Source organism: Pituophis catenifer, unplaced genomic scaffold (genome assembly GCF_029215685.1).
Source record: "Pituophis catenifer annectens isolate HBS135680 unplaced genomic scaffold, rPitCat1.0.hap2 SCAF_5, whole genome shotgun sequence".
Lineage (NCBI taxonomy): Eukaryota > Metazoa > Chordata > Lepidosauria > Squamata > Colubridae > Pituophis > Pituophis catenifer.
The window spans coordinates 7,346,439-7,364,957 of NW_027256885.1; the positions used below are offsets into that span (position 1 = coordinate 7,346,439).

Consider the following 18,519-nt stretch of genomic DNA (forward strand, 5'->3'; position numbering starts at 1 on the left):
TCTGCAATTCAGGCCAGAGTGGGGAGAGGGCGTGAGGGAGCAGGCGAGGAAATCAGCACAGGAGGGAAAAGGAATAAAGCAGCATTTTATAGAATTCACAGCTATTCACATCAAAGAGGGGGCAAGTTCTGATCCCGGCTGGTCCCCCCCCCAGAAGGATTTGCCTCCCCCCCCCCGCAGCTGCTCTGGGAAGGGTTGGGAAGGAAGGAGGGAGGGAGGGAAGATGCCACATGCCCCCCCCCACAGCCCTCCGCCGCCACAGACCATCAAGGGGGGCAGAAGTCAGTGAAATACGGATGTTGTAGGGCGTCTTCAGCCGAAATCCGGTGCACTGGGTTGCATTTCAACAGGTTCTGCCAAGCCAAAGAGGAAAGGAGAGCAAGGACCCTCGAAAGAGTCCAGCAGGAACAGAGACCCCCACCCTGCCACGGCCAGAAGGGGGGAGGGGCGGGGTTGCTGGGAACTCACCTGTAGCAGGTCCCGTCCCGTCGTACTCAGTTTTGGCACTACGTTGACCAGCGACGTCGTGGCAGGATACATGGGGTAGGGCTGAAAAGGACCGGGCAAGGTGAGGTGTGGGTTTTCGGGCCCAGAGGTCAGCTGGAAGCCCCCACCCCAGGTCCCAAACCACCCCTTTTGTGGGGAGGGCCGCCTCCTGACCTTGTAATCGGGGAGTTTGGTCATGCCGGGCCACTGCTCCTCCGTGGGGGTCCCCAGCAGCGTGGAAGAGTCAAGGATTGGGGGGAGCGTTCACCTGTCATTGCCACCCCGGGACCCCCTTCCCAACACAGCCATTTCCCCCGCCTCTGCTCGACTCTTAACGTTTCTCCGCCCCACTCAGGGCCAAGGATATCGGAAGATGCGTTTCAGTTGGTCGTCGACGTCGTTGCCCGGGAAGAGGGGGCGCCCCGCGTTCGCCAGCTCTGGAGGGGAGGGGGAAGAGTCAGAGTCCCAAAACGGACCCCCTCCCCCCTCCATGCTTCCCAAATGGGACTCCCTGCCCCACCCACCACCTTGGCCTCACCAGCGAAAATGCAGCCAGCCGACCACATGTCAATGGACGTGGAGTAGAGCTTGGCCCCAAAAAGGACGTCGGGGGGGCGATACCAGAGGGTCACCACCTGTGGGGGGACACCCCGCCCCCCAATTGATTGGAGCGCAAGGTCAGGGAGCAGAAGACCCCGCCCCCTTTTCTCCCAAACAGGGACAGAGAACAGAGCCTCCAGAACGATTCTGCAGAGAGGCCGGGAATGGGTCTCCTCCTTGATCACGGGGTTGGACTGGATGACCTCTAAGGTCCCTCCAACACTTTTATTCTGTTATATTCTGTTAAATGCCACCACCCCCTGCCACCTCGATCCCGGAACAAACCATTCCCCCATGGAGCTCCAGGCAGGAGCACCCTTGGGGGGGTTTTTCCTTCTTGGGGGTGCAAGGGTACCATCAGGGAATGCACCCCCCCCAATCTTCTCTGCCAAGGGCTCTGCTCACCTCCGCCGAATAACAGCGCACCGGGATGCCAAAGGCCCGCGCCAGCCCGAAGTCTGCCAGCTTCAGCTCCCCGTTCTGCCCCCAAGGAAAAACCATCAGTTAGGACAAGGGGTCGGGGGGAGCACACCAGAACCCCCTTCTAGCTTGCAATTAGAGGAACGACCCCCTCCCCAAATGCCCAGCGATTCGGCTGAATGGGAGAAGCCTTGGCACAAGGATGGATTTGGTCCAATCTTTGGGGGGTTCCTGCCCGGAAAAGGGTCTCCCTCCCCAAATTGGGCAGAGGGAGGGAGGGAACCCCAGGAGGAGGTGCGGGGGGAAACGGGACCTCCAGATTTCGGTGCCAATTCTGCCACACATACACACACACACACACCAGACAGAGCTTTCCTGGCACCAGGCAGCCGGTGGCAACTCTGGCCAGCTGTGTGAGTGTCTGGTGCCCACAGGGTTCCCCTCAATGCAACTTCGGGGGGGGGGGGGAATGGCAGTGCCCATCACTCCCCTGTCCCATGGAGAGGGGAAGAGCTGGCAAAGGAAGACCCCTCCCTGTTAAACTCACCCGGTTGATCAGGAGGTTCTGCGGCTTGAGGTCCCGGTGGAGGACGTTCTGACTGTGGCAGAAGCCGAGGCCCTTCAGCAGCTGGTACATGAAGGACTGAGGGGGGAGGGGAGGCGGTATGCCCGTCAGCCGGCCTGGTGTTTTCGAGGCAGTCGGAGGTCCCACCAAGCACCCCCCTCCCGTCTTACCTTCACAATCTCCGGGTCCAAATCGCCATTGCAGCTGTCAAAATACTTCTTCAGGTCCTGCAGGGGGCGCCAGGTTCAGCAAAGAGGGGGCAACCACCACCCCGTCGCATCTTACAATGGGGGGGGGGCACAATATGGCTGCTTCCCCCTCCTTCCATTTCAAGGGGGACAGAATTTAGGGGTGAAGCTGTTTGCAGTGAAACATAAGTCCTCGAGGTATGACAGTTTGCTTAGCAACCGTTCAGCGTTCCACGGGTGTTGGAAAAAGGCAACTTTCGCCATTAGGACAGTTGGGGTGTCCCCATGATTAAAATTCATGGCCACCCAGTTCATACTGCTTAACGACGTTTGCCAGGGAGCAAGGTCACGCAATTCGACTTTGGCGACCGTCGGAGAAGCAGGAAGCCTGATTCGCTTAAAAAAACGGGTCCTTGAGGTTGATCCACCACAGGGATTCGCTTAACAATGGTGGCAAGAAGGGGCATAAAGGGGTGCGAAACGTACTTCACACATGTCTGACTGCATGTTCTGTTAAACGGCCATCAATGCCACCAGCCCCCACGGTAAGGTACCTTCCCCCTCTCCTTCCAGCCCCTTTGGAGTGGGTCACCCTTGCGGGGAGGGGGGGTGAGCCTGGGATGGCCGGGGTGGGTGCAGGAGAGTGGGAAGAGGGAGCGGGCATGGGGGAATGTGGGGTGCCAGCTGCAGAGTGGGGGGGGGGGAAGACCACCACAGCCAATCAGGAGATTTGCATCTGGGGCAAAAGAGAGATTTGGGAGGCGGGGGTCTCCTTTTACGCCCATCACCTTACTTGGTCACAGAATTCGAAAACCAACGTCAGCTTCTTGTCGCTGTGCAAGACATCATGCAAGCTGCAAGGGGAGAGGGGGGAAAGTCTGGGTGGGGGTCTTCGCCAGCATCCCCTCCCGCTGCCCTACTGAACATGGGGCCCCATCAAAGCAGTGAGTCCCAGACACTTGCAGGGGCGAGGAGGCCTGGCCGGATGCTACCTCTGCCTGGCTTCCAACCAGTTCTTTGAAGCCCCCTCCCCTCAAAGGAACACACTTTGTTTGCCCCATGCCCAGCGGGTGGTGTACAAGGTCCAAGAGGCAAGACCCCACCCACCCACCAACTCCTCTGGAAGGGGGCTAAGAGAGCAGCTCTACTCCCTTGGTCGCCCTGACCTGATCCTGGTAGGATGAACCCTTGCCCCCGCCTCCCCCAAAGGGGGATCCCCTTGAAGCCCCCTCCCCACAAACTCACCGAACAATGTTCTTATGTTTGAGTTCCTTCAGAAGGCAGATCTCCCGCAGCGCAGAGCTGGGGACGCCCTAAAATACAGCAGGGGCGAGATCAGAGTGCAAAGCCCCCTCCCCTTTTAAGGACAAGACCTCACCCACCCAAGAACCTCGGGGATTCAAGGAGACGGGGTGGGGGCCCGATTCCGCGTGGGGGTGGAGCGGGCATCCTGCGGAGCTGTCAATGTACCAGGCTGCGGGGCCGGAGGGAGTGGAGGCGACCCCCTCCCCACGCAGGGCAGGACAAGCAGCCCCCCACCCACTTCTCCCCCCACCCCCACCCCCTGCTTGCCTCGTCGTCGTCGTCCAGCCGCACCCGCTTCAGTGCCACGATTTCGTGGGTCTCGCGGTTCTTGGCTTTGAAGACGGTCCCATAGGTGCCTAAGAAGGGTGGCGGGAAGCATCGCTCAGAGACCCCCGAAGCCCCCTCCCCTCCCTCCTCTCCTCCTCGCTATACACGGAGCTCTCTAGGGAGGGGTCTCTTAGGGCTAAGAATCCGACCCCCCCATCCTCCCCACGACCGCCTCCCCCGTGGGTGGACGCCCACCCTCTCCGATCTTCTCCAGTTTCTCGTATTTCTGCATCGCTCGCTCCCACGCGAGGAATGCCGCGCGACCCCAGCCCAAGCCGGCCGACCCTCCCTCCTTCCCCCGGCGCAGTTCCCAAGATCGGGACTGCAACTCCCGGCATGCCTCACTCGGCGGGCGGAGCCGCCGAGGCCGCCTCCTGCGAAAAGACTACGACTCCCGGCAGGCATCGCGCCCAGGCCAGGCTTCGAGCCGCGGTATTCGGGCCAGCGCGCAAAATCATAGAATCTCAGGGCTGGAAGGGATCTCGGAGGTCATCTAGGCCAACTCCCTGCTCAAGCAGCAGACCCTTACAGAATCCTATGTAGAATAACAGAGTTGGAAGGGACCTTGGAGGTCATCTAGCCCAACCCGCTGCTCAAACAGGAGACCTGCCCTAGACCATTTCACGTGATCCAAATTCAGATGCTTGGCAACTGATTCCTAATTTACGACCGTCGCTCTGTTGTCACGTAATCTGGTTTTGCGACCTTCCGACCAGCAAAGTCAATGGGAGCTCGGGTTAAGGCCGCTCGCTTCGCTTAAGGACCATGTTACTCCCTGAATCACCGCAAGGATTCACTTAGCAACGGGCCCCATTGGGGGAAAAAAAAGAAAAAAGAATGTATGGTCGTAAATCGAGGACTATCTGCCTTCGAGAGGGCGGGGCTTTCTCAGCCGCGGGAGGGGCGGGGTTTGCCCCGCCGTGCACGTGGCGAAGGCTGGGCTCCATCGGCGCATGCGCGGCTAGAGAGAGAGAGAGAGAGAGAGAGAAGGTCGGAATCGGAGGGGCGGGTGGCAGCGGGTTCGATCCCTGCTTCCCTGCGCTGTCGGATCGGGTGAGTGGCGGTCGCGGGAGCGAGGACCGAGGGCAGGGGGCGTCCAGATCGGGGGTCGGGAGTCGGGACCCGCAACGACGGAAGTCTGGGTCCCCGGAGAAGGGTGCCAAGCCCCCTCCTCTTTTTGTGTGTATGCATTGCGGACCCCCGACCCAAATGCGTCGGAGATACGGCGGACGCTCCTCCGCGGAGCAGAGCCCGGAGTTACGACCCCCGGCGGCAAATCGGGCGCGTGACCGGCTTGCAGAAATTCCCCCCCTCCCCACGCCCCTCCCCCGAATTTGGGAAGGGAGGGCGTGGGAACGGTGCGGAGGCAGCCGGGCGGGTCCGGGAGGGGCTGGCTTTGGAAGCCGCGGGCAGCGCACCTGTCCGGGAGGCGTTGCGTAAGGCGGGTCCCTCCCCCCTTCCCCGGGCTGCCCCCACCCCACTTTTGCCCCGAGGGGGTCCTAGAAAGCTCCCCGCTTCCTTTCTGGCTGGAGAAGAAGAGCGCCCTCCCCACCTGCTTGGGCTCCGGAGGGTGGGATGCCTAGACCCCCTCCCCGTGGCCGCCCCCACCCTACTTTTGCCCGGACGGGATGCATGGAAAGCAGCTCGAACCGGCCCACCCCCTCCCCCTCTCCTCGTCTTCCCTGGGATGCTCGGACCGAACCAGCTGAGTGTCCAGCTGATCTCGCTACTGGTGAAGGGTGCTGGGAATTGTAGTTCCGCAGCCCCCCCCCCGGGCTTACAGGAGTGTTTGTGGGGGAGGGAGCCAGGGGTGCTTGATAGACACCTCCCCTCCTTCAGACCCGGATTTGTTCCGCTGGTGCTGCTGGATTTGGGACTCGCTCCCCCCCCCCAAGGTTTGGGAGTCCCTTGGCAGACCGCGGGGGGGGGTCCATTATGAGTCTGCTGCAGGGAGGGGGAGGCTAGAGTCTGGAGGGAAGGGGGGCTGTTTGCGGTGGGGGGGCTTGGTCCTATCCTTCCCCCCCGCCCCCCCCCCATTCAGTGCAGTTCCTGCAAGTGGCATTTGCCCCCAGGGGTGAGCCAAGGGTCCGGTTTGTCAGCTTTGCCACCTCCAGATTTGGGGCTGGGCCAGTTGCAGCTCAGGGCTACAAGCCAACCGCCCTGTGAGCCCCCCCTCGTTTCCACCCCCTCCCCAAGAGAGATGCTTTTGATTTCCCAGAGATGTTGCAACATCTTTTTCATCCTCCCGTCCCACGTCAGTTTCCTCTACTGCCGTTGCTGACGCCAAAGCAGTCTGGGCATCCCAGAACAGGCCTCAGTCCCTTCCTCCTCTTCTGAAGCCCCCCCTGGCACGGGGAGCCCCTTCTTAACCTCTCCCCTGTACCACAACGCCCCCCCCCTTCCTGCCCTCCCCCAATCTGAACCCCCATCAGTGGTTGGCTCTCTCGGGCTGATGCGGGGGTTTCACATTCCCTGACCTCCCCCATCAAGGCCTCCAGACGTCCTCAGGAGACCCCCCCTCCTCCTCCTCCTCGCAGGATAGGCTCTTGCAAGGATGGGGTCACTCTTTTTTTTTTTATTGAAAAGTTTTACAAAAAAGAAATACAAAAAAAATTTTTTTTTCCCACCCATCCTTTCCCTCCCTTCATCCCACCCTCCCCCCCCACACTTCCCAGAGCAAAATACAAGGTATTTCATTTAATCAATCATAAAATAGATTAATCTACTTATCCTCAAAGTACTAACTCCCCCCCTGAAACCTTAACTCCACTATAGATAACCTAATACTTCTAGTACTAACATTCATTCATAAGCTATTTGATATTTTCTTGTCTGATACTTATTTTGAATATAATCAGTCCATCTTCTCCATTCTGATACGTATCTTTCTTTTTTTTTTTTTATTGCAAAAGTTTTACAATTACATTTTCACCCCTTTTTCCCCCCCCACCCCCCCCCCAAACTTCCCAACCTCCCTAACCCTCCCTAACCCTCCCCTCCCCCCAGACTTCCCTATAATATACTCATACTCATAAAGAACCCTAATATAACACTTATATATAAACTTGAACCCCTCCCTCCCCTGTATAATTTTTCTCTTTATCTCATTACATTAAAAAATTTCTAGTACATTATTTTCAAATAAAGGCTATTTGATACTTTCTAGTTTGATATTTGTTTTGAACATATTCTATCCACCTTTTCCATTCCCACTCATAAGTCTCTTGTGAACAGTCTTTTAAATATGCTGAAATCTTCGCCATCTCTGCAAAACTGGCCATCTTCAAAGTCCATTCCTCAATAGTGGGCAAAGCTTCATTCTTCCAATATTTACCTATCAACAATCTTGCTGCTGTTATCATATACAATATCAATTTTGTTTCACCCAATGTAAAACCCTTAACTATACCCAATAAAAACAGTTGTGGAGAAAATTGAATTTTTTTCTTCAAAACATTCTGCATGACCCACCAAATTTTTATCCAAAAAGCCTTAACTTTCCTACAGGTCCACCAAACATGATAATACGTAGCATCCAAACATTCACATCTCCAACATTTTGGCTGAACATTAGGGTACATACATGACAACTTTTTGGGATCTAAATGCCATCTATAAAACATTTTGTAGAAATTTTCCCTCAGGTTCTGCGACTGTGTAAATTTAACATTCTGAACCCAAATTTTTTCCCATGTTTCCAACATCACTGGTTCTTCAAAGTTCTGTGCCCACTTAATCATACAGTCTTTAACTAATTCAGTTTCTGAATCTCTTTCTAGCAAAACATTATAAAGCCTTTTGATATGCATTGGACCTTTCTCTCTTATATGTCTAACCAATTCTTCCTCATGCAACATAATACCAGTTTTTTGGTCCTCTTTCCATCTCAGTTGTAATTGATTATATTGTAACCAAGTTAAATTAATCCCTTCATCCAACAGTGTCTGCAATGTCTTCAGCTGCCATCTGCCCGCATCTGTAAAAAGAACCTCTTTATATAAAAACCCCCCGAGTGACATTATATTTGTATTCCACAAAGTATGACCAAGATCCAGCCATAGCGGTATTTTATAATCCCATTTGAGTCGGTGCTTCTTCCAAACTCTCATCAAGGAATCTCTAAGTATATGACTTTTAAATACTTTATCTACTTTGTCGTCGTAAAATAAGTAAGCATGCCATCCAAATTCAAGATCAAAACTTTCTGCATTCAATATTCCAGTCTTTTTCCTTCCAAACCAGTCACTTGTTAAAGTTAAAGCTGCTGCATCATAATATAGCTGTAGGTTTGGAAGTTTAAGACCTCCTCTTTCTGGAACATCTTGCATAATTTTCAGTTTCACTCTCGGCTTCTTCTCGTTCCAGACAAACTTATTCACTCCAGATTGCCAAACTTTCAATTGTTTATCACTTTTAAGCACCGGAATCATTTGAAACAAAAAGAGAAATCTTGGCAAAATGTTCATCTTAACTGCTGCTATTCTTCCAAGTAAAGACAGCTGCAGTTTTTTCCAAGTCTCCATATCTTTCTGCACCTCTCGCCACAACACCTCATAGTTATTTTGAAACAATTTCATATTTGATTCTGCAACCTGAACTCCTAGATATTTTACCTTAGGTACAGTCTCAAAACCTGCCCTCCTTTCAAGCTCATGTTTACGATCTTGTGTCATGTTTTTAACTATCATTTTAGTCTTTTTTGGATTCAGTCTAAAACCTGAAACTCTACCATAGTCTTGTATAATGTCCTTCATCAGGATTATTGATTCCATTGGTTGTGATAGGGTAACAACCAGATCATCTGCAAATGCCTTTATTCTGTAATCCTCTTGCCTAATCTTTATGCCTTTCAAGATATTAGAGTCCCTTATTGTATTTAACAAGACTTCTAGTGTTAAAATAAATAAAAGTGGGGACAACGGACATCCCTGTCTTGTTCCTTTTTCAATTTTAAACTCTGTTGTCAAGCTTCCATTAATAATGATCTGTGCCTTTTGCTCTTGATAAATTGCTGAAATCGCCTGTATAAATTGATCCCCAAAGTCCATCTTTTTTAAAGTCTTTAGTAGAAAATTCCAATCCACTCTATCAAAGGCCTTCTCTGCATCCAAAAAGACCAGCACTGCAGGAATCTGTTTATTCTTCTCAAGATATTCCAATAAATCTATTACTTGCCTTACATTGTCCTTCATGTGTCTGCCCTCGATAAATCCCGCTTGATCCTCATGAATCACCTTTTGGATTACTGGCATCAACCTGTTGGCTAATACTTTAGCATAGATTTTATAATCTGTATTCAAAAGAGATATTGGTCTATAATTCTCTGGTTTTTTAGGACCGACTTGTTCTTTTGGTATCAAGGATATGTAAGCTGTTGTCCATGATGGGGGTATTTTACCCCCTTGTTGAATATTGCAAAATAAATCTCTAAGTTGTTCCACCATTTCAGCTTGCAAAGTTTTGTAATACACCGCGGTCAAACCATCGGTACCAGGAGCTTTGGCTGTTTTTAACTGTTTAATTGCTATTATTATCTCCTCTTCTGTTATAGGATAATTCATTCTTTCCTTTTGTTGATCAGTAATTTTTGTAACTCTTTTATCGTTTAAATATTTTTCTATAAGTCCATTCTGCACCTCCTCTTTGGCATATAGTTTGGTATAATAGTCCACAAAAGCTTCTTTAATTAATTTTTGTTGAAAAATTTCTTTCCCTCCAATATCAATACAATCTATAGTCCGTATACTTTGTTTTTTCCTCAATGTGTAAGCCAACCATCTGCCTGGTTTATTAGCGTTACAAAATGTATTATGCTTCGCATATTGTAAATTTGTTGCAACTTGTTCCGCCATAAGCATTTGAAATTGGTCTTTCAAAAGTTTTATAGCACTGCTTATTCTTTCATCTGTTGGATTTTTAATAAGTAACTGTTCTTTATTCTTTATTTCTATTTCCAATTCAGATCTTTTCTTTTGTCGAAACAGTCTATGTTTAGAGTTCATGTAGATAAGTACCCCTCTCATATAAGCTTTACTTGCGTCCCAGACAATTTCAATTGGGGTACCTTTACTCGAATTTATTTCAAAAAATTCTTTCAAATGCTTTTTAAGTTCTGTTGTATTTTTTTCATATCTAAACAAGTTCTCATTTAATCTCCAAGAACGTCTCTCAACCTTATCCATCTCAATTTCTATCCATACTGGGCTATGGTCAGTCAAAGTTCTTGGAAAAATCTTTGTTCTTTTTGTCTTGACAAGTAAATCATCTGACAACAAGATAAAATCAATCCTAGAAAAGGATCTGTGTCTATCAGAAAAGAAAGTGTAGTCCAGTTCTTTTGGATTATGTATTCTCCAAACATCTTTTAGTTCCATATCTTCTTTCATATCAAAAAAAGTCTGTGGTAGTCTGATTCTAGCCTTTGCCAAACTCTTTTTATCTAATTTAGAATCAATTACTCCATTCCAGTCTCCCATAATTAAAATAGATCTGTAATCCCATTGCAGTATTTTAGTATGTAACATCTTATAGAAATAGTCCTGTTGTTGATTGGGAGCATAAATTCCAATCAAAAGAATTTGGCCATTTGCTGTAAGCAATTCAATTGCTACAAACCTACCATCTTCATCTGCTTCTATAACTTTAGCTGTTAACTTTTTATTTACATAAATAACCACACCGTTCTTTTTTTGCGAAGTTGAAGATATAAAATGTGTTCCTAGTTTGGAGTTTATCAGATATTTTTGATCTTGAGTTGTGATATGCGTTTCTTGTAAACAAATTATATCATTATTAAATTGTTTCAAATATGTAAATAATTTCTTCCTTTTCTGTGCTGAGTTCAGCCCATTCACATTCCAAGATAAACACTTAAAGGTCATCAGCCTCTTTCTGGAGCACAGAGCAAAATACTTGAAGGTCATCCGAAAGCTTCGATCTCGCTCCTCCCATAGCTCCAATCTCTTGTGCAGTACTCTTAACTGCCTCCTTGTCTTGTCTTTCCTGTTGTTGTTGTTGCTTTTGTTTAAGTAACTTAGATTGAGCTCTAGTTATACGTTGATCCTTAATTTCAATCATCCGAACCGAGTCCAAAATTGGAGAAGATTCCAGCAAGGGCTCCTCCAGAAAACCTCCTTCTGCACCTTGCACTTCTTTTAATTCCTGCTTGGACTGTTCTTGCAATTCTCGTTGAGGTTGCTTCTCTTCACTCTCTTTAATCTCCAAAACTGTAGATGTACGTGGAGATGGTGTTCTTTCCTTAAGAATAGTAGTATAAAAATGTTGTGCCTTCTCCACGGTATTCAAACGGCATCTTTCTCCCTTATATCTGAAAATTATCCCAGCTGGTGCGTCCCACCGGAAGGGTATCTGTAAATTTTGCAATTCCTTGACAAGAAAGCCAAATTCTTTTCTAGCTTTCAGCATTTTAGGAGGCAATTCTTTGTAAATTCCAATTCGTGAGCCCCCCACTTGTACAGAAGTGTAAAAGGATTTTTGCAGGATATCATTTCTTATTTCTCTATCTGTAAAATATATGACCACATCTCTAGGTAATTGTCTTTGTCTGGCCACCCAAGAGTTCACTCTGTAAATTTTGTCTATTTTATGAAAAACCACATCAGGATTAACTTGTAGAATCTTGGCCAAGGCCTCAGAACAAACTTGTCTCAAATCCTGTCTTTCCTCCTCTCGAATTCCCCGAAGCCGTATAGCGAACTCCATTGCCCTGAATTGTATCATAACAATCTCGTCTTCAACTCTCTGCATTTTATTATCAACATCAGCAATTTTATAATCATTGTCTTTCATCTTAACATTAACTTCTGATTTAAGTTCTTCAACTTTAAAATCAACTTTCCCAATAAATTCTGCCAGGCCAGATGCCACTTCTGATATTTTTTTGGTCACCTTATTTTGATTCTGTTTCACCATATCTTTGACTTCATTAATTTCCTGCATAAATTCCTGGTGTGATTTTTGAAGTTTATCATCTATCCCCTGATGTGATTTTTGAAGTTTATCATCTATCTCCTGTTGAGATTTTTGAAATTTATCATCCAAAGTTTTAGAAATAAATTCTTTTAAATCTCCCACATCAAATTCTTTTTTCTGAGTCTGTAACTGTTGAGCAGGGGGAAGTTGCGTTTCGTGTTTATGTGTGGGGGATCCCCCCCCTGTTGCCTTCCCTTCCTGCTTCTTTGAAGCCATCCTGCCACATGATCTAGTTTTTCTAAAGAGGGAAGTTCCTTTTCCTTTCCCTCCTGCACAAAGACTTCTAAAAAAGTCCCCCAGATTTAATCAAATAAAGATTGAAGTAAAGCAAAGTCAAAGTCAAATATTGAAAGGGAGAAATTTTCCAATTGTTTCTCTTATAACAAGCAAGGCAACTTTGTAGCAACTTGGAAACTTTGTAACAAAACGAAATAACTTCACCAATCCACACTCGCTGGCTCGTTAACTCTGAGGCTAAGCGCCATGTTTTTTCAAAGCACTTTCACTCATTCACGTTTTCTCAGATTGAAAAGTCAACAAAGCGCTAATACTTGCGTTTCCAAGATTCAAAATTCAGGTAGTTTCACTGTTGATTAAAGCTGGTTCTTTCGCTTTAAGTTTCCTGCAGCCGGCTTGTTCTGCAAAGGCAGAATCGTCCCACGTCGCCCAGAGTTTCAGCAGGTTGGAAGGGAGCCACGCCTGTTCTCTCCCCAGAAACTTCCCTGGGGGGTTACAGGGGCTCGACCTGTGCCCTGCGATCTCTCCTTCTTCAATCCTGTGGATTCAGAAGTTTTCGAGCCGCTTCTTCGTCTCGAAGCGGCTCTACAGGCGGCGGGGCTGGCGGAGCTTCAAAAGGCACCGCCGTCGCCGAAGACAAGGAAACCGGAAGTGATACGTATCTTTCTTGCGTGTGGTCCTTCAAGTACGCTGAAATTTTCGCCATTTCTGCTAGGTTTGTTACTTTCAATATCCACTCTTCAATAGTAGGCAAAGAGTCCTTCTTCCAATATTGAGCTACCAACAGCCTAGCTGCTGATATTAAGTTCAAAATCAATTTAGTCTCTCATACTGTACAATCCGTCGTTATACCCAATAGAAACAATTGAGTAAATTTCAACCTTCTTTTCAAAATGTTCTGCATCACCCACCAAATTTTTATCCAAAATGCCTTGATTTTCTTACAGGTCCACCATATATGATAATAGGTTGCATCATTACATTCACATCTCTAACATTTAGCTTGCAAATTCGAGTACATACATGATAGTTTTTTAGGATCTAAGTGCCATCTATAAAACATTTTATAAAAATTCTCAGATTTTGTGCTTGCGTAAATTTAACTTTTCTGACCCAGATCTTTTCCCATGTTTCCATCATCACTGGTTCCTGAAAGTTTTGTGCCCTCTGGGATTTGCCCATATAGGTATCTTATAGTTCAGCTTATATTGGTACTTTTTCCAAACCCTCAACAATGCATTTCTGAGTATATGACCCTTAAACACTTTATCCACTTTTTTTTCATATAACAAATAAGCATGCCATCCGTATAACAAATCATAACCTTCTATGTTTAACATTCTTTCTTCAGTTAAGTTAAACCAATCATTAATTTGTGATAAAGCTGCTGCTTCATAATACAATCTTAAATTAGGCATTTTAAGACCTCCTCTCTCACGTATATCCTGTATGATTATCAGTTTCACTCTTGGTTTCTTCCCAGCCCAGATAAAAGTATTAACCCCTTTCTGCCATTCCATCAGATTTCCATCTTTTTTAAGCACTGGTATCATTTGGAACAAAAATAAAAACCTAGGTAGTACATTCATTTTTATTGCTGCTATCCTTCCCAGTAGTGATAATTGTAACTTTTTCCATTTTTCCATTTCTTTCTGTACTTTTTGCCAAAGAATTTCATAATTATTTTTAAACAATTTCGTGTTTGAGGCTGCAATATATACTCCTAGATACTTAACCTTTTTAACTACTTCAAACCCCGTTATTCTCCCTAAATCTTTTCTTTGAGTTATGGTCATATTTTTAGTTATCATCTTTGTCTTGTGTAGATTTACTTTAAATCCAGATACTTTGCCATATTGAGCTACTCTTGAGGTCCTCTAGTCCAGCCCCGGCTCAGAGAGGGAATCCAGGTGAAAGCAGCATGGCAGAATAGAGTGGAGTGGAGTGGAATGGAATATGGAATATGGAATATGGAATATAATTAAATAGAATATAGAATAGAAAATAGAACATAGAATGGAATAATAGAATATGGAATAGAATAGCTAGAAGGGGCCTTGGAGGTCTTCTAGTCCAACCTCCTGCTCAAGCTGGACCGCGGCCCCTTCGAGAAGAGGTGCCCACATGCAGGGTCTCTCTCTGGGGCTGAGCTGCTCTGTCCATTCAGAGACATCCTCTGGCAATTGAGGGGGGTCTCCGATTGAGCCAGGTGGGCTCTGGGTCAAGCGGGGGCAGGGCAGGGCCCACAGCAGGATTTGGCTTGGTGCCCCGACCATCCTCGGTGCCTCTGCTTCTCGCAACGTGGAGCAATTGCTTTTCTGAGTTCAAAATTGCTTGTCATCTACAGGTAGTCCTCGAACGTATGACCGCAGTTCAGCCCAAGATTTATGTCGCTAAGCGAGACATTGTCTAAGGGAGTTTTGCTCCGCCTTTGTTGAGTGACTGACTGACTGACTGCAGCGGTTCAGTGAATCACAGGGTTGTTAAGCGAGGCGGGCTTCCCCCTTGACTTGCCAGACGGTCGCTAACAGAGACATGGTGGCCGTCGTAAGTAGGAGCCGATCATCAAGTATCCAAATGTAAATCACATGACCGTGGGAGGTGCCGCAAGAGTCGTAAGTGTGAAATAAGGTCCTAAGTCACTTTGTTTCCCATGGTGTTGTAACTTTGAACGGACATAAGTGAACTGTCGTAAAGCAAGGATTACCTGTAATGATAAATAGGAAATTGGTCCCTTCTAACTCTTGTGATTTTGTGATGCTGAAAGGGTTTCTTGCTCAAGCAGGGGGTTAAACTAGATGACCTTCAAGATCCCTTCCATCTTTGTCATTGTATGATTCTGTCAGGGTCTCCTGCTTGAGCAGGGGGTTGGACTTGATGACCTCTGAGTATCCTTGCCAGCTCTATTCTGATTTATTTATTTATTTTGGGGGGATAGCGAGCAAACGGCTGGCTTCCTGGCTTTCTTTTGCACAAGGTCGCCAAGGCCAGGGCCAGAGGCTGCATCGGTCCAGCAGCCACTAAAAGGAGGGGGCAGTGTCACAGGGTGGGGGGAGTGTCTGACTCACTGATGCGCCCGTAAACAGCTAATTCTGGCTAACCAGTGAGTCAGATCATCCAGAAGCCAAGTTCAAATTTTGGTTGTGTCGGTTCGGGCCCCAGGGGGGAGGGGGGAATAAGGGCAGGGGGTGGGGCTAAGCCCTCCTCCTCGATAAGGAAGTCCTCAACTTAACGATTTCAATTTTTCAATTTCAATTTAATTCAATTTATATGCCGCCCCACTCCGAAGACTCAGGGTGGCTCACAATACATTTAAATGGTTCATAAAGTGTCCATTCCGCATTGCCATGGCCCTGAAAAAAAAGTCAACATTCAGAGGTTTAGCGAGCGGTTCGTATTTACGACGGTCGCAGTGTCCCCAAAGGAGGGGGCTCACGTGATTCCGAATCTGGGAAGCCAGATTCCACTCACGAACCAGGTGACTCAATTGACGACAGCAGGGGATTCGCTTAATGACCGGGATCAGAAAGAGTGTTGAACGGGGCCAAACTCCCTGAACCTCTGTCTCCCGTAACGACAGGTACGTTAGGCTCAGCTGCGATTGTAAGACGAGGATGCCCCGAACCTCCGATGCACCGGTGTGATGGCATCCGCTGGCACTGCTAATGTGCTGGGATGAGGGGGCAGGACCTGATCCATCTCCTGGCGCATCCATCCCTCCCCCTCCAAGACCCTCTCCCCAATTCTCCCTCCCCCCCGGGATTAACCCAGCACTGTCTGGCCTTCTCTTTCAGACCCCGCCCCTCACACACACACACACACACACACACACTTTTCCCTCCTTTGAACTGGGGCCTCAACAGGATTTGAGTGGGTGGGTCCCAGATGGGGCAGGAACACCTCTTTGGGGGTCCTTACTGGGTCCCTGGGCATGGGGGTGGAAGGGGGAGCTAGATAGCCGCAGGCCCCTTCCCTGGGGAGCCAGGCGTCTTAACTTTGGACCTTTGTTGGCCTCTGGAACTACTCGCCACTGGATGTTAGCAGCTGCAGGGTTTCAGTGCAGTGCTTGGAAGTAGCTGTTACTTGCCCTTCCTCCCTCCTTCTCTCCACATCGGGATCTATCCTGCCGGGGGTCTTTTGGGGGCAAGGGTTGCGTAAGAGAATCACAGATTTGGAAGGGACCTCGGAGGTCATCTAGTCCAGCCCCTTGCACCCAGTTGGCGCTGGGCATCCTATCAAGAGGATGGGGGGGGGGTCAGTTCAAGCTGCAAATGGATTTGAGGTGGGGGCCTCCCATGCATCCCATCTTTTTAGAGACAGAGCTGGAAAGTTTTCAGCATTCATTTGGGGATCACAAGTGGAGGGGCGGTGGGCGGGCCCTCGGGGGTAGCTGGCTGAATCATGGGGTCAGACTGGAAGACCTCCAAGGTCCCTTCCAAGCGTGTTGTTCTAATTTGGGGAGGGGGTCTCGCCGGCTCCACTAAATCTGTGGGGTGGGGAGAGGGTCAAGAGAAGACCCAAATGCCCTCCAGGGTCCAGCCAGGCTCTGTGGGGAGAAGGAACAGAGACCCCCCCACCTCCCCATTTCTTTTTAAGCCCCTGCCTGGAGGGAACTCTGAATGGGGGGGTCTCAAGGGGTGGGCTTTCTTCATATACCCCTGTGTGTTTGTGGGGAGGAACATGCAAAAAGAGAAGCTTGGTGCAGTGACTTTGAAAATATTGGTGGTCCTTGACATACGACAATGCTTCATTTAGTGACCGGCACTGCAAAGTGGGATTTACGACCCCTTTTTCAGCCAATCAATCAATCACAGTTGGAAGGTACCTCGGAGGTCATCTAGTCCAGCCCCCCTTCCCCTCGCTCAAGCAGGAGACCCTAGACCACATCATCAAAACTCAGAAGCTTGGCTTCTCAACTCATATATGTGACGGTCACAGCGTCCCTTCTTTGGGACCTTCTGGAAAGCAAAGCCAAAGTCCACTTCCCTTAATGACCGTGTTACTAACTGAAGTGATTCCCTTAATAACAGTGGCACGCACAGTCGCAAAACTGGGACAAAAACGTCCCGGAGGAACCGCTGTCTCGCTTAGTGATGGGAATTGCGGCCGTTCAGTCGAGGACTCCCCGTATGAAGCACCTAGCCCACCCACTCGGGTCGGCCAAGGCCAGGGGAGGGGGCTGAGAGGCAGGTAGCCCACTTCCCCTCCAGGGGTCACTCCAGGGAGGGGGCGGGGCGGGGGGGTGGGAGGCTTCTCTTGGCCTGGCACCTGCTGGAACTAAGGCTGGGGGGGGGGGCAGAGCAGCAACTTAGCGGGGGCTGGTAGAGAGGCGGTGGGCTCCTGTCCATCACCCCTGACTGGCAGAGCAGGCACCCTCCCTACCTCCCCTGTCCTGCGCTCACCTGATCTTGTCTCCCCTCCTGGTTAAAGGGGAGGGGGCCAGAGTGTGAGTTCCCCCTCGGGAATGGGGAGCAGAACCCCCTTCTAGCAGGCGGCAAGGACAGGCGGGCACAGCCCTGGCACTCTGGCATCGGGCTATAAAGGTGTCGTTTGGTGCCCCCTCCCTCCTCCCGTTGGCTTGACAGGTGCCCATTATGGGGGGGGGGACAGCCTACCCACCCCACCCCGCACTTTGCCAGTCTGCCGCCCTTCGGAGGCCTGGCAGGGGGCTTTTCTATGAAGGGGGGGGAGCCTGAGGCTGTAACCATCCGTTGGCAGCATCGAGGGGCCGGGCATCTCCTCTTCCCTGGGGCGGGGCAGAGCGGGGACACGTGAAGGAAAGTGAGAGTGCCCTGGGAGGAGAGCGGCACACATCCGGACAGGCAGAAGTTCCTCCGGCTGGGCAGAGGGCGTCCTGGGATGGAAGAAAGCACACACACCCCCCGTCTGCCCACAAGCCTTCCCTTTCCTGGGAGAGGGCATCGGGCAGGGAGGGAGAAGGGGCCGGGCCGGGCAGAGTGGTGGCCGCTGCAACCGAGGCAGGCTTAGGAGGCTGGGGGGGGGGGGCAAAAGGGCATTTTGCTGATGCCACGGAAGAACAAAGAGACGCCGTGCAGCACCCCCCTTGCCCGCCCGGGTATCCACGCCTGTCAGGCGGGACGCTGCCCGCTGCTGCTGTGCCAGGGAGGGCTGGGGGCAGGTGAGGGTCTCACTTCTGGGAGGTGTGTGTGTGTGTGTGTGTTAGCTTCCTCCTCGCCCTCCCTCTTGAGCTGGCCGCCTGTCTTGGCACAGGCAGAAGTCTCTGTCTCCGACTGGTGGGGGGAGGGGAGGGTGCCCGGTGGGCTGCTGCCAGTCTCCGAGTCCGGCCGTGTGCTCTGGGTGAGTCAGATGTGGCACCCGGCACCGTTTGCAGCGGCGGGAGCCCAGGGAGCAATGGGTGAGTCGGGATGGGAGGCATCC

General features: G+C 49.8%; 2 protein-coding genes across 4 annotated transcripts in view; one reads left to right on the top strand and one right to left on the bottom strand.

Annotated features, from left to right (window-relative positions):
• Window positions 1-67: 67 nt before the first annotated feature.
• CDK5 (cyclin dependent kinase 5) lies at window positions 68-4,206 on the bottom strand. The gene is made up of 12 exons (XM_070944653.1): window positions 4,087-4,206; window positions 3,832-3,920; window positions 3,505-3,572; window positions 3,053-3,113; window positions 2,242-2,298; window positions 2,054-2,149; window positions 1,492-1,566; window positions 1,025-1,121; window positions 854-923; window positions 661-721; window positions 469-549; window positions 68-353 (listed from the first exon to the last, which is right to left on the bottom strand). Exons 1-12 carry the CDS (start codon window positions 4,121-4,123, stop codon window positions 267-269), a joined length of 879 nt encoding a protein of 292 aa, XP_070800754.1. The 5' UTR covers window positions 4,124-4,206; the 3' UTR covers window positions 68-266.
• Window positions 4,207-4,875: 669 nt separating this feature from the next.
• The window catches only part of SLC4A2 (solute carrier family 4 member 2), a 40,613-nt gene continuing 26,969 nt past the window's right edge, over window positions 4,876-18,519 (top strand). For all 3 annotated transcript variants that reach the window (XM_070944538.1, XM_070944540.1, XM_070944539.1), the window contains exon 1: window positions 4,876-4,944. The gene's annotated coding sequence lies outside the window, so the exon portion shown is untranslated. The remainder of the gene's footprint in view (window positions 4,945-18,519) is intronic.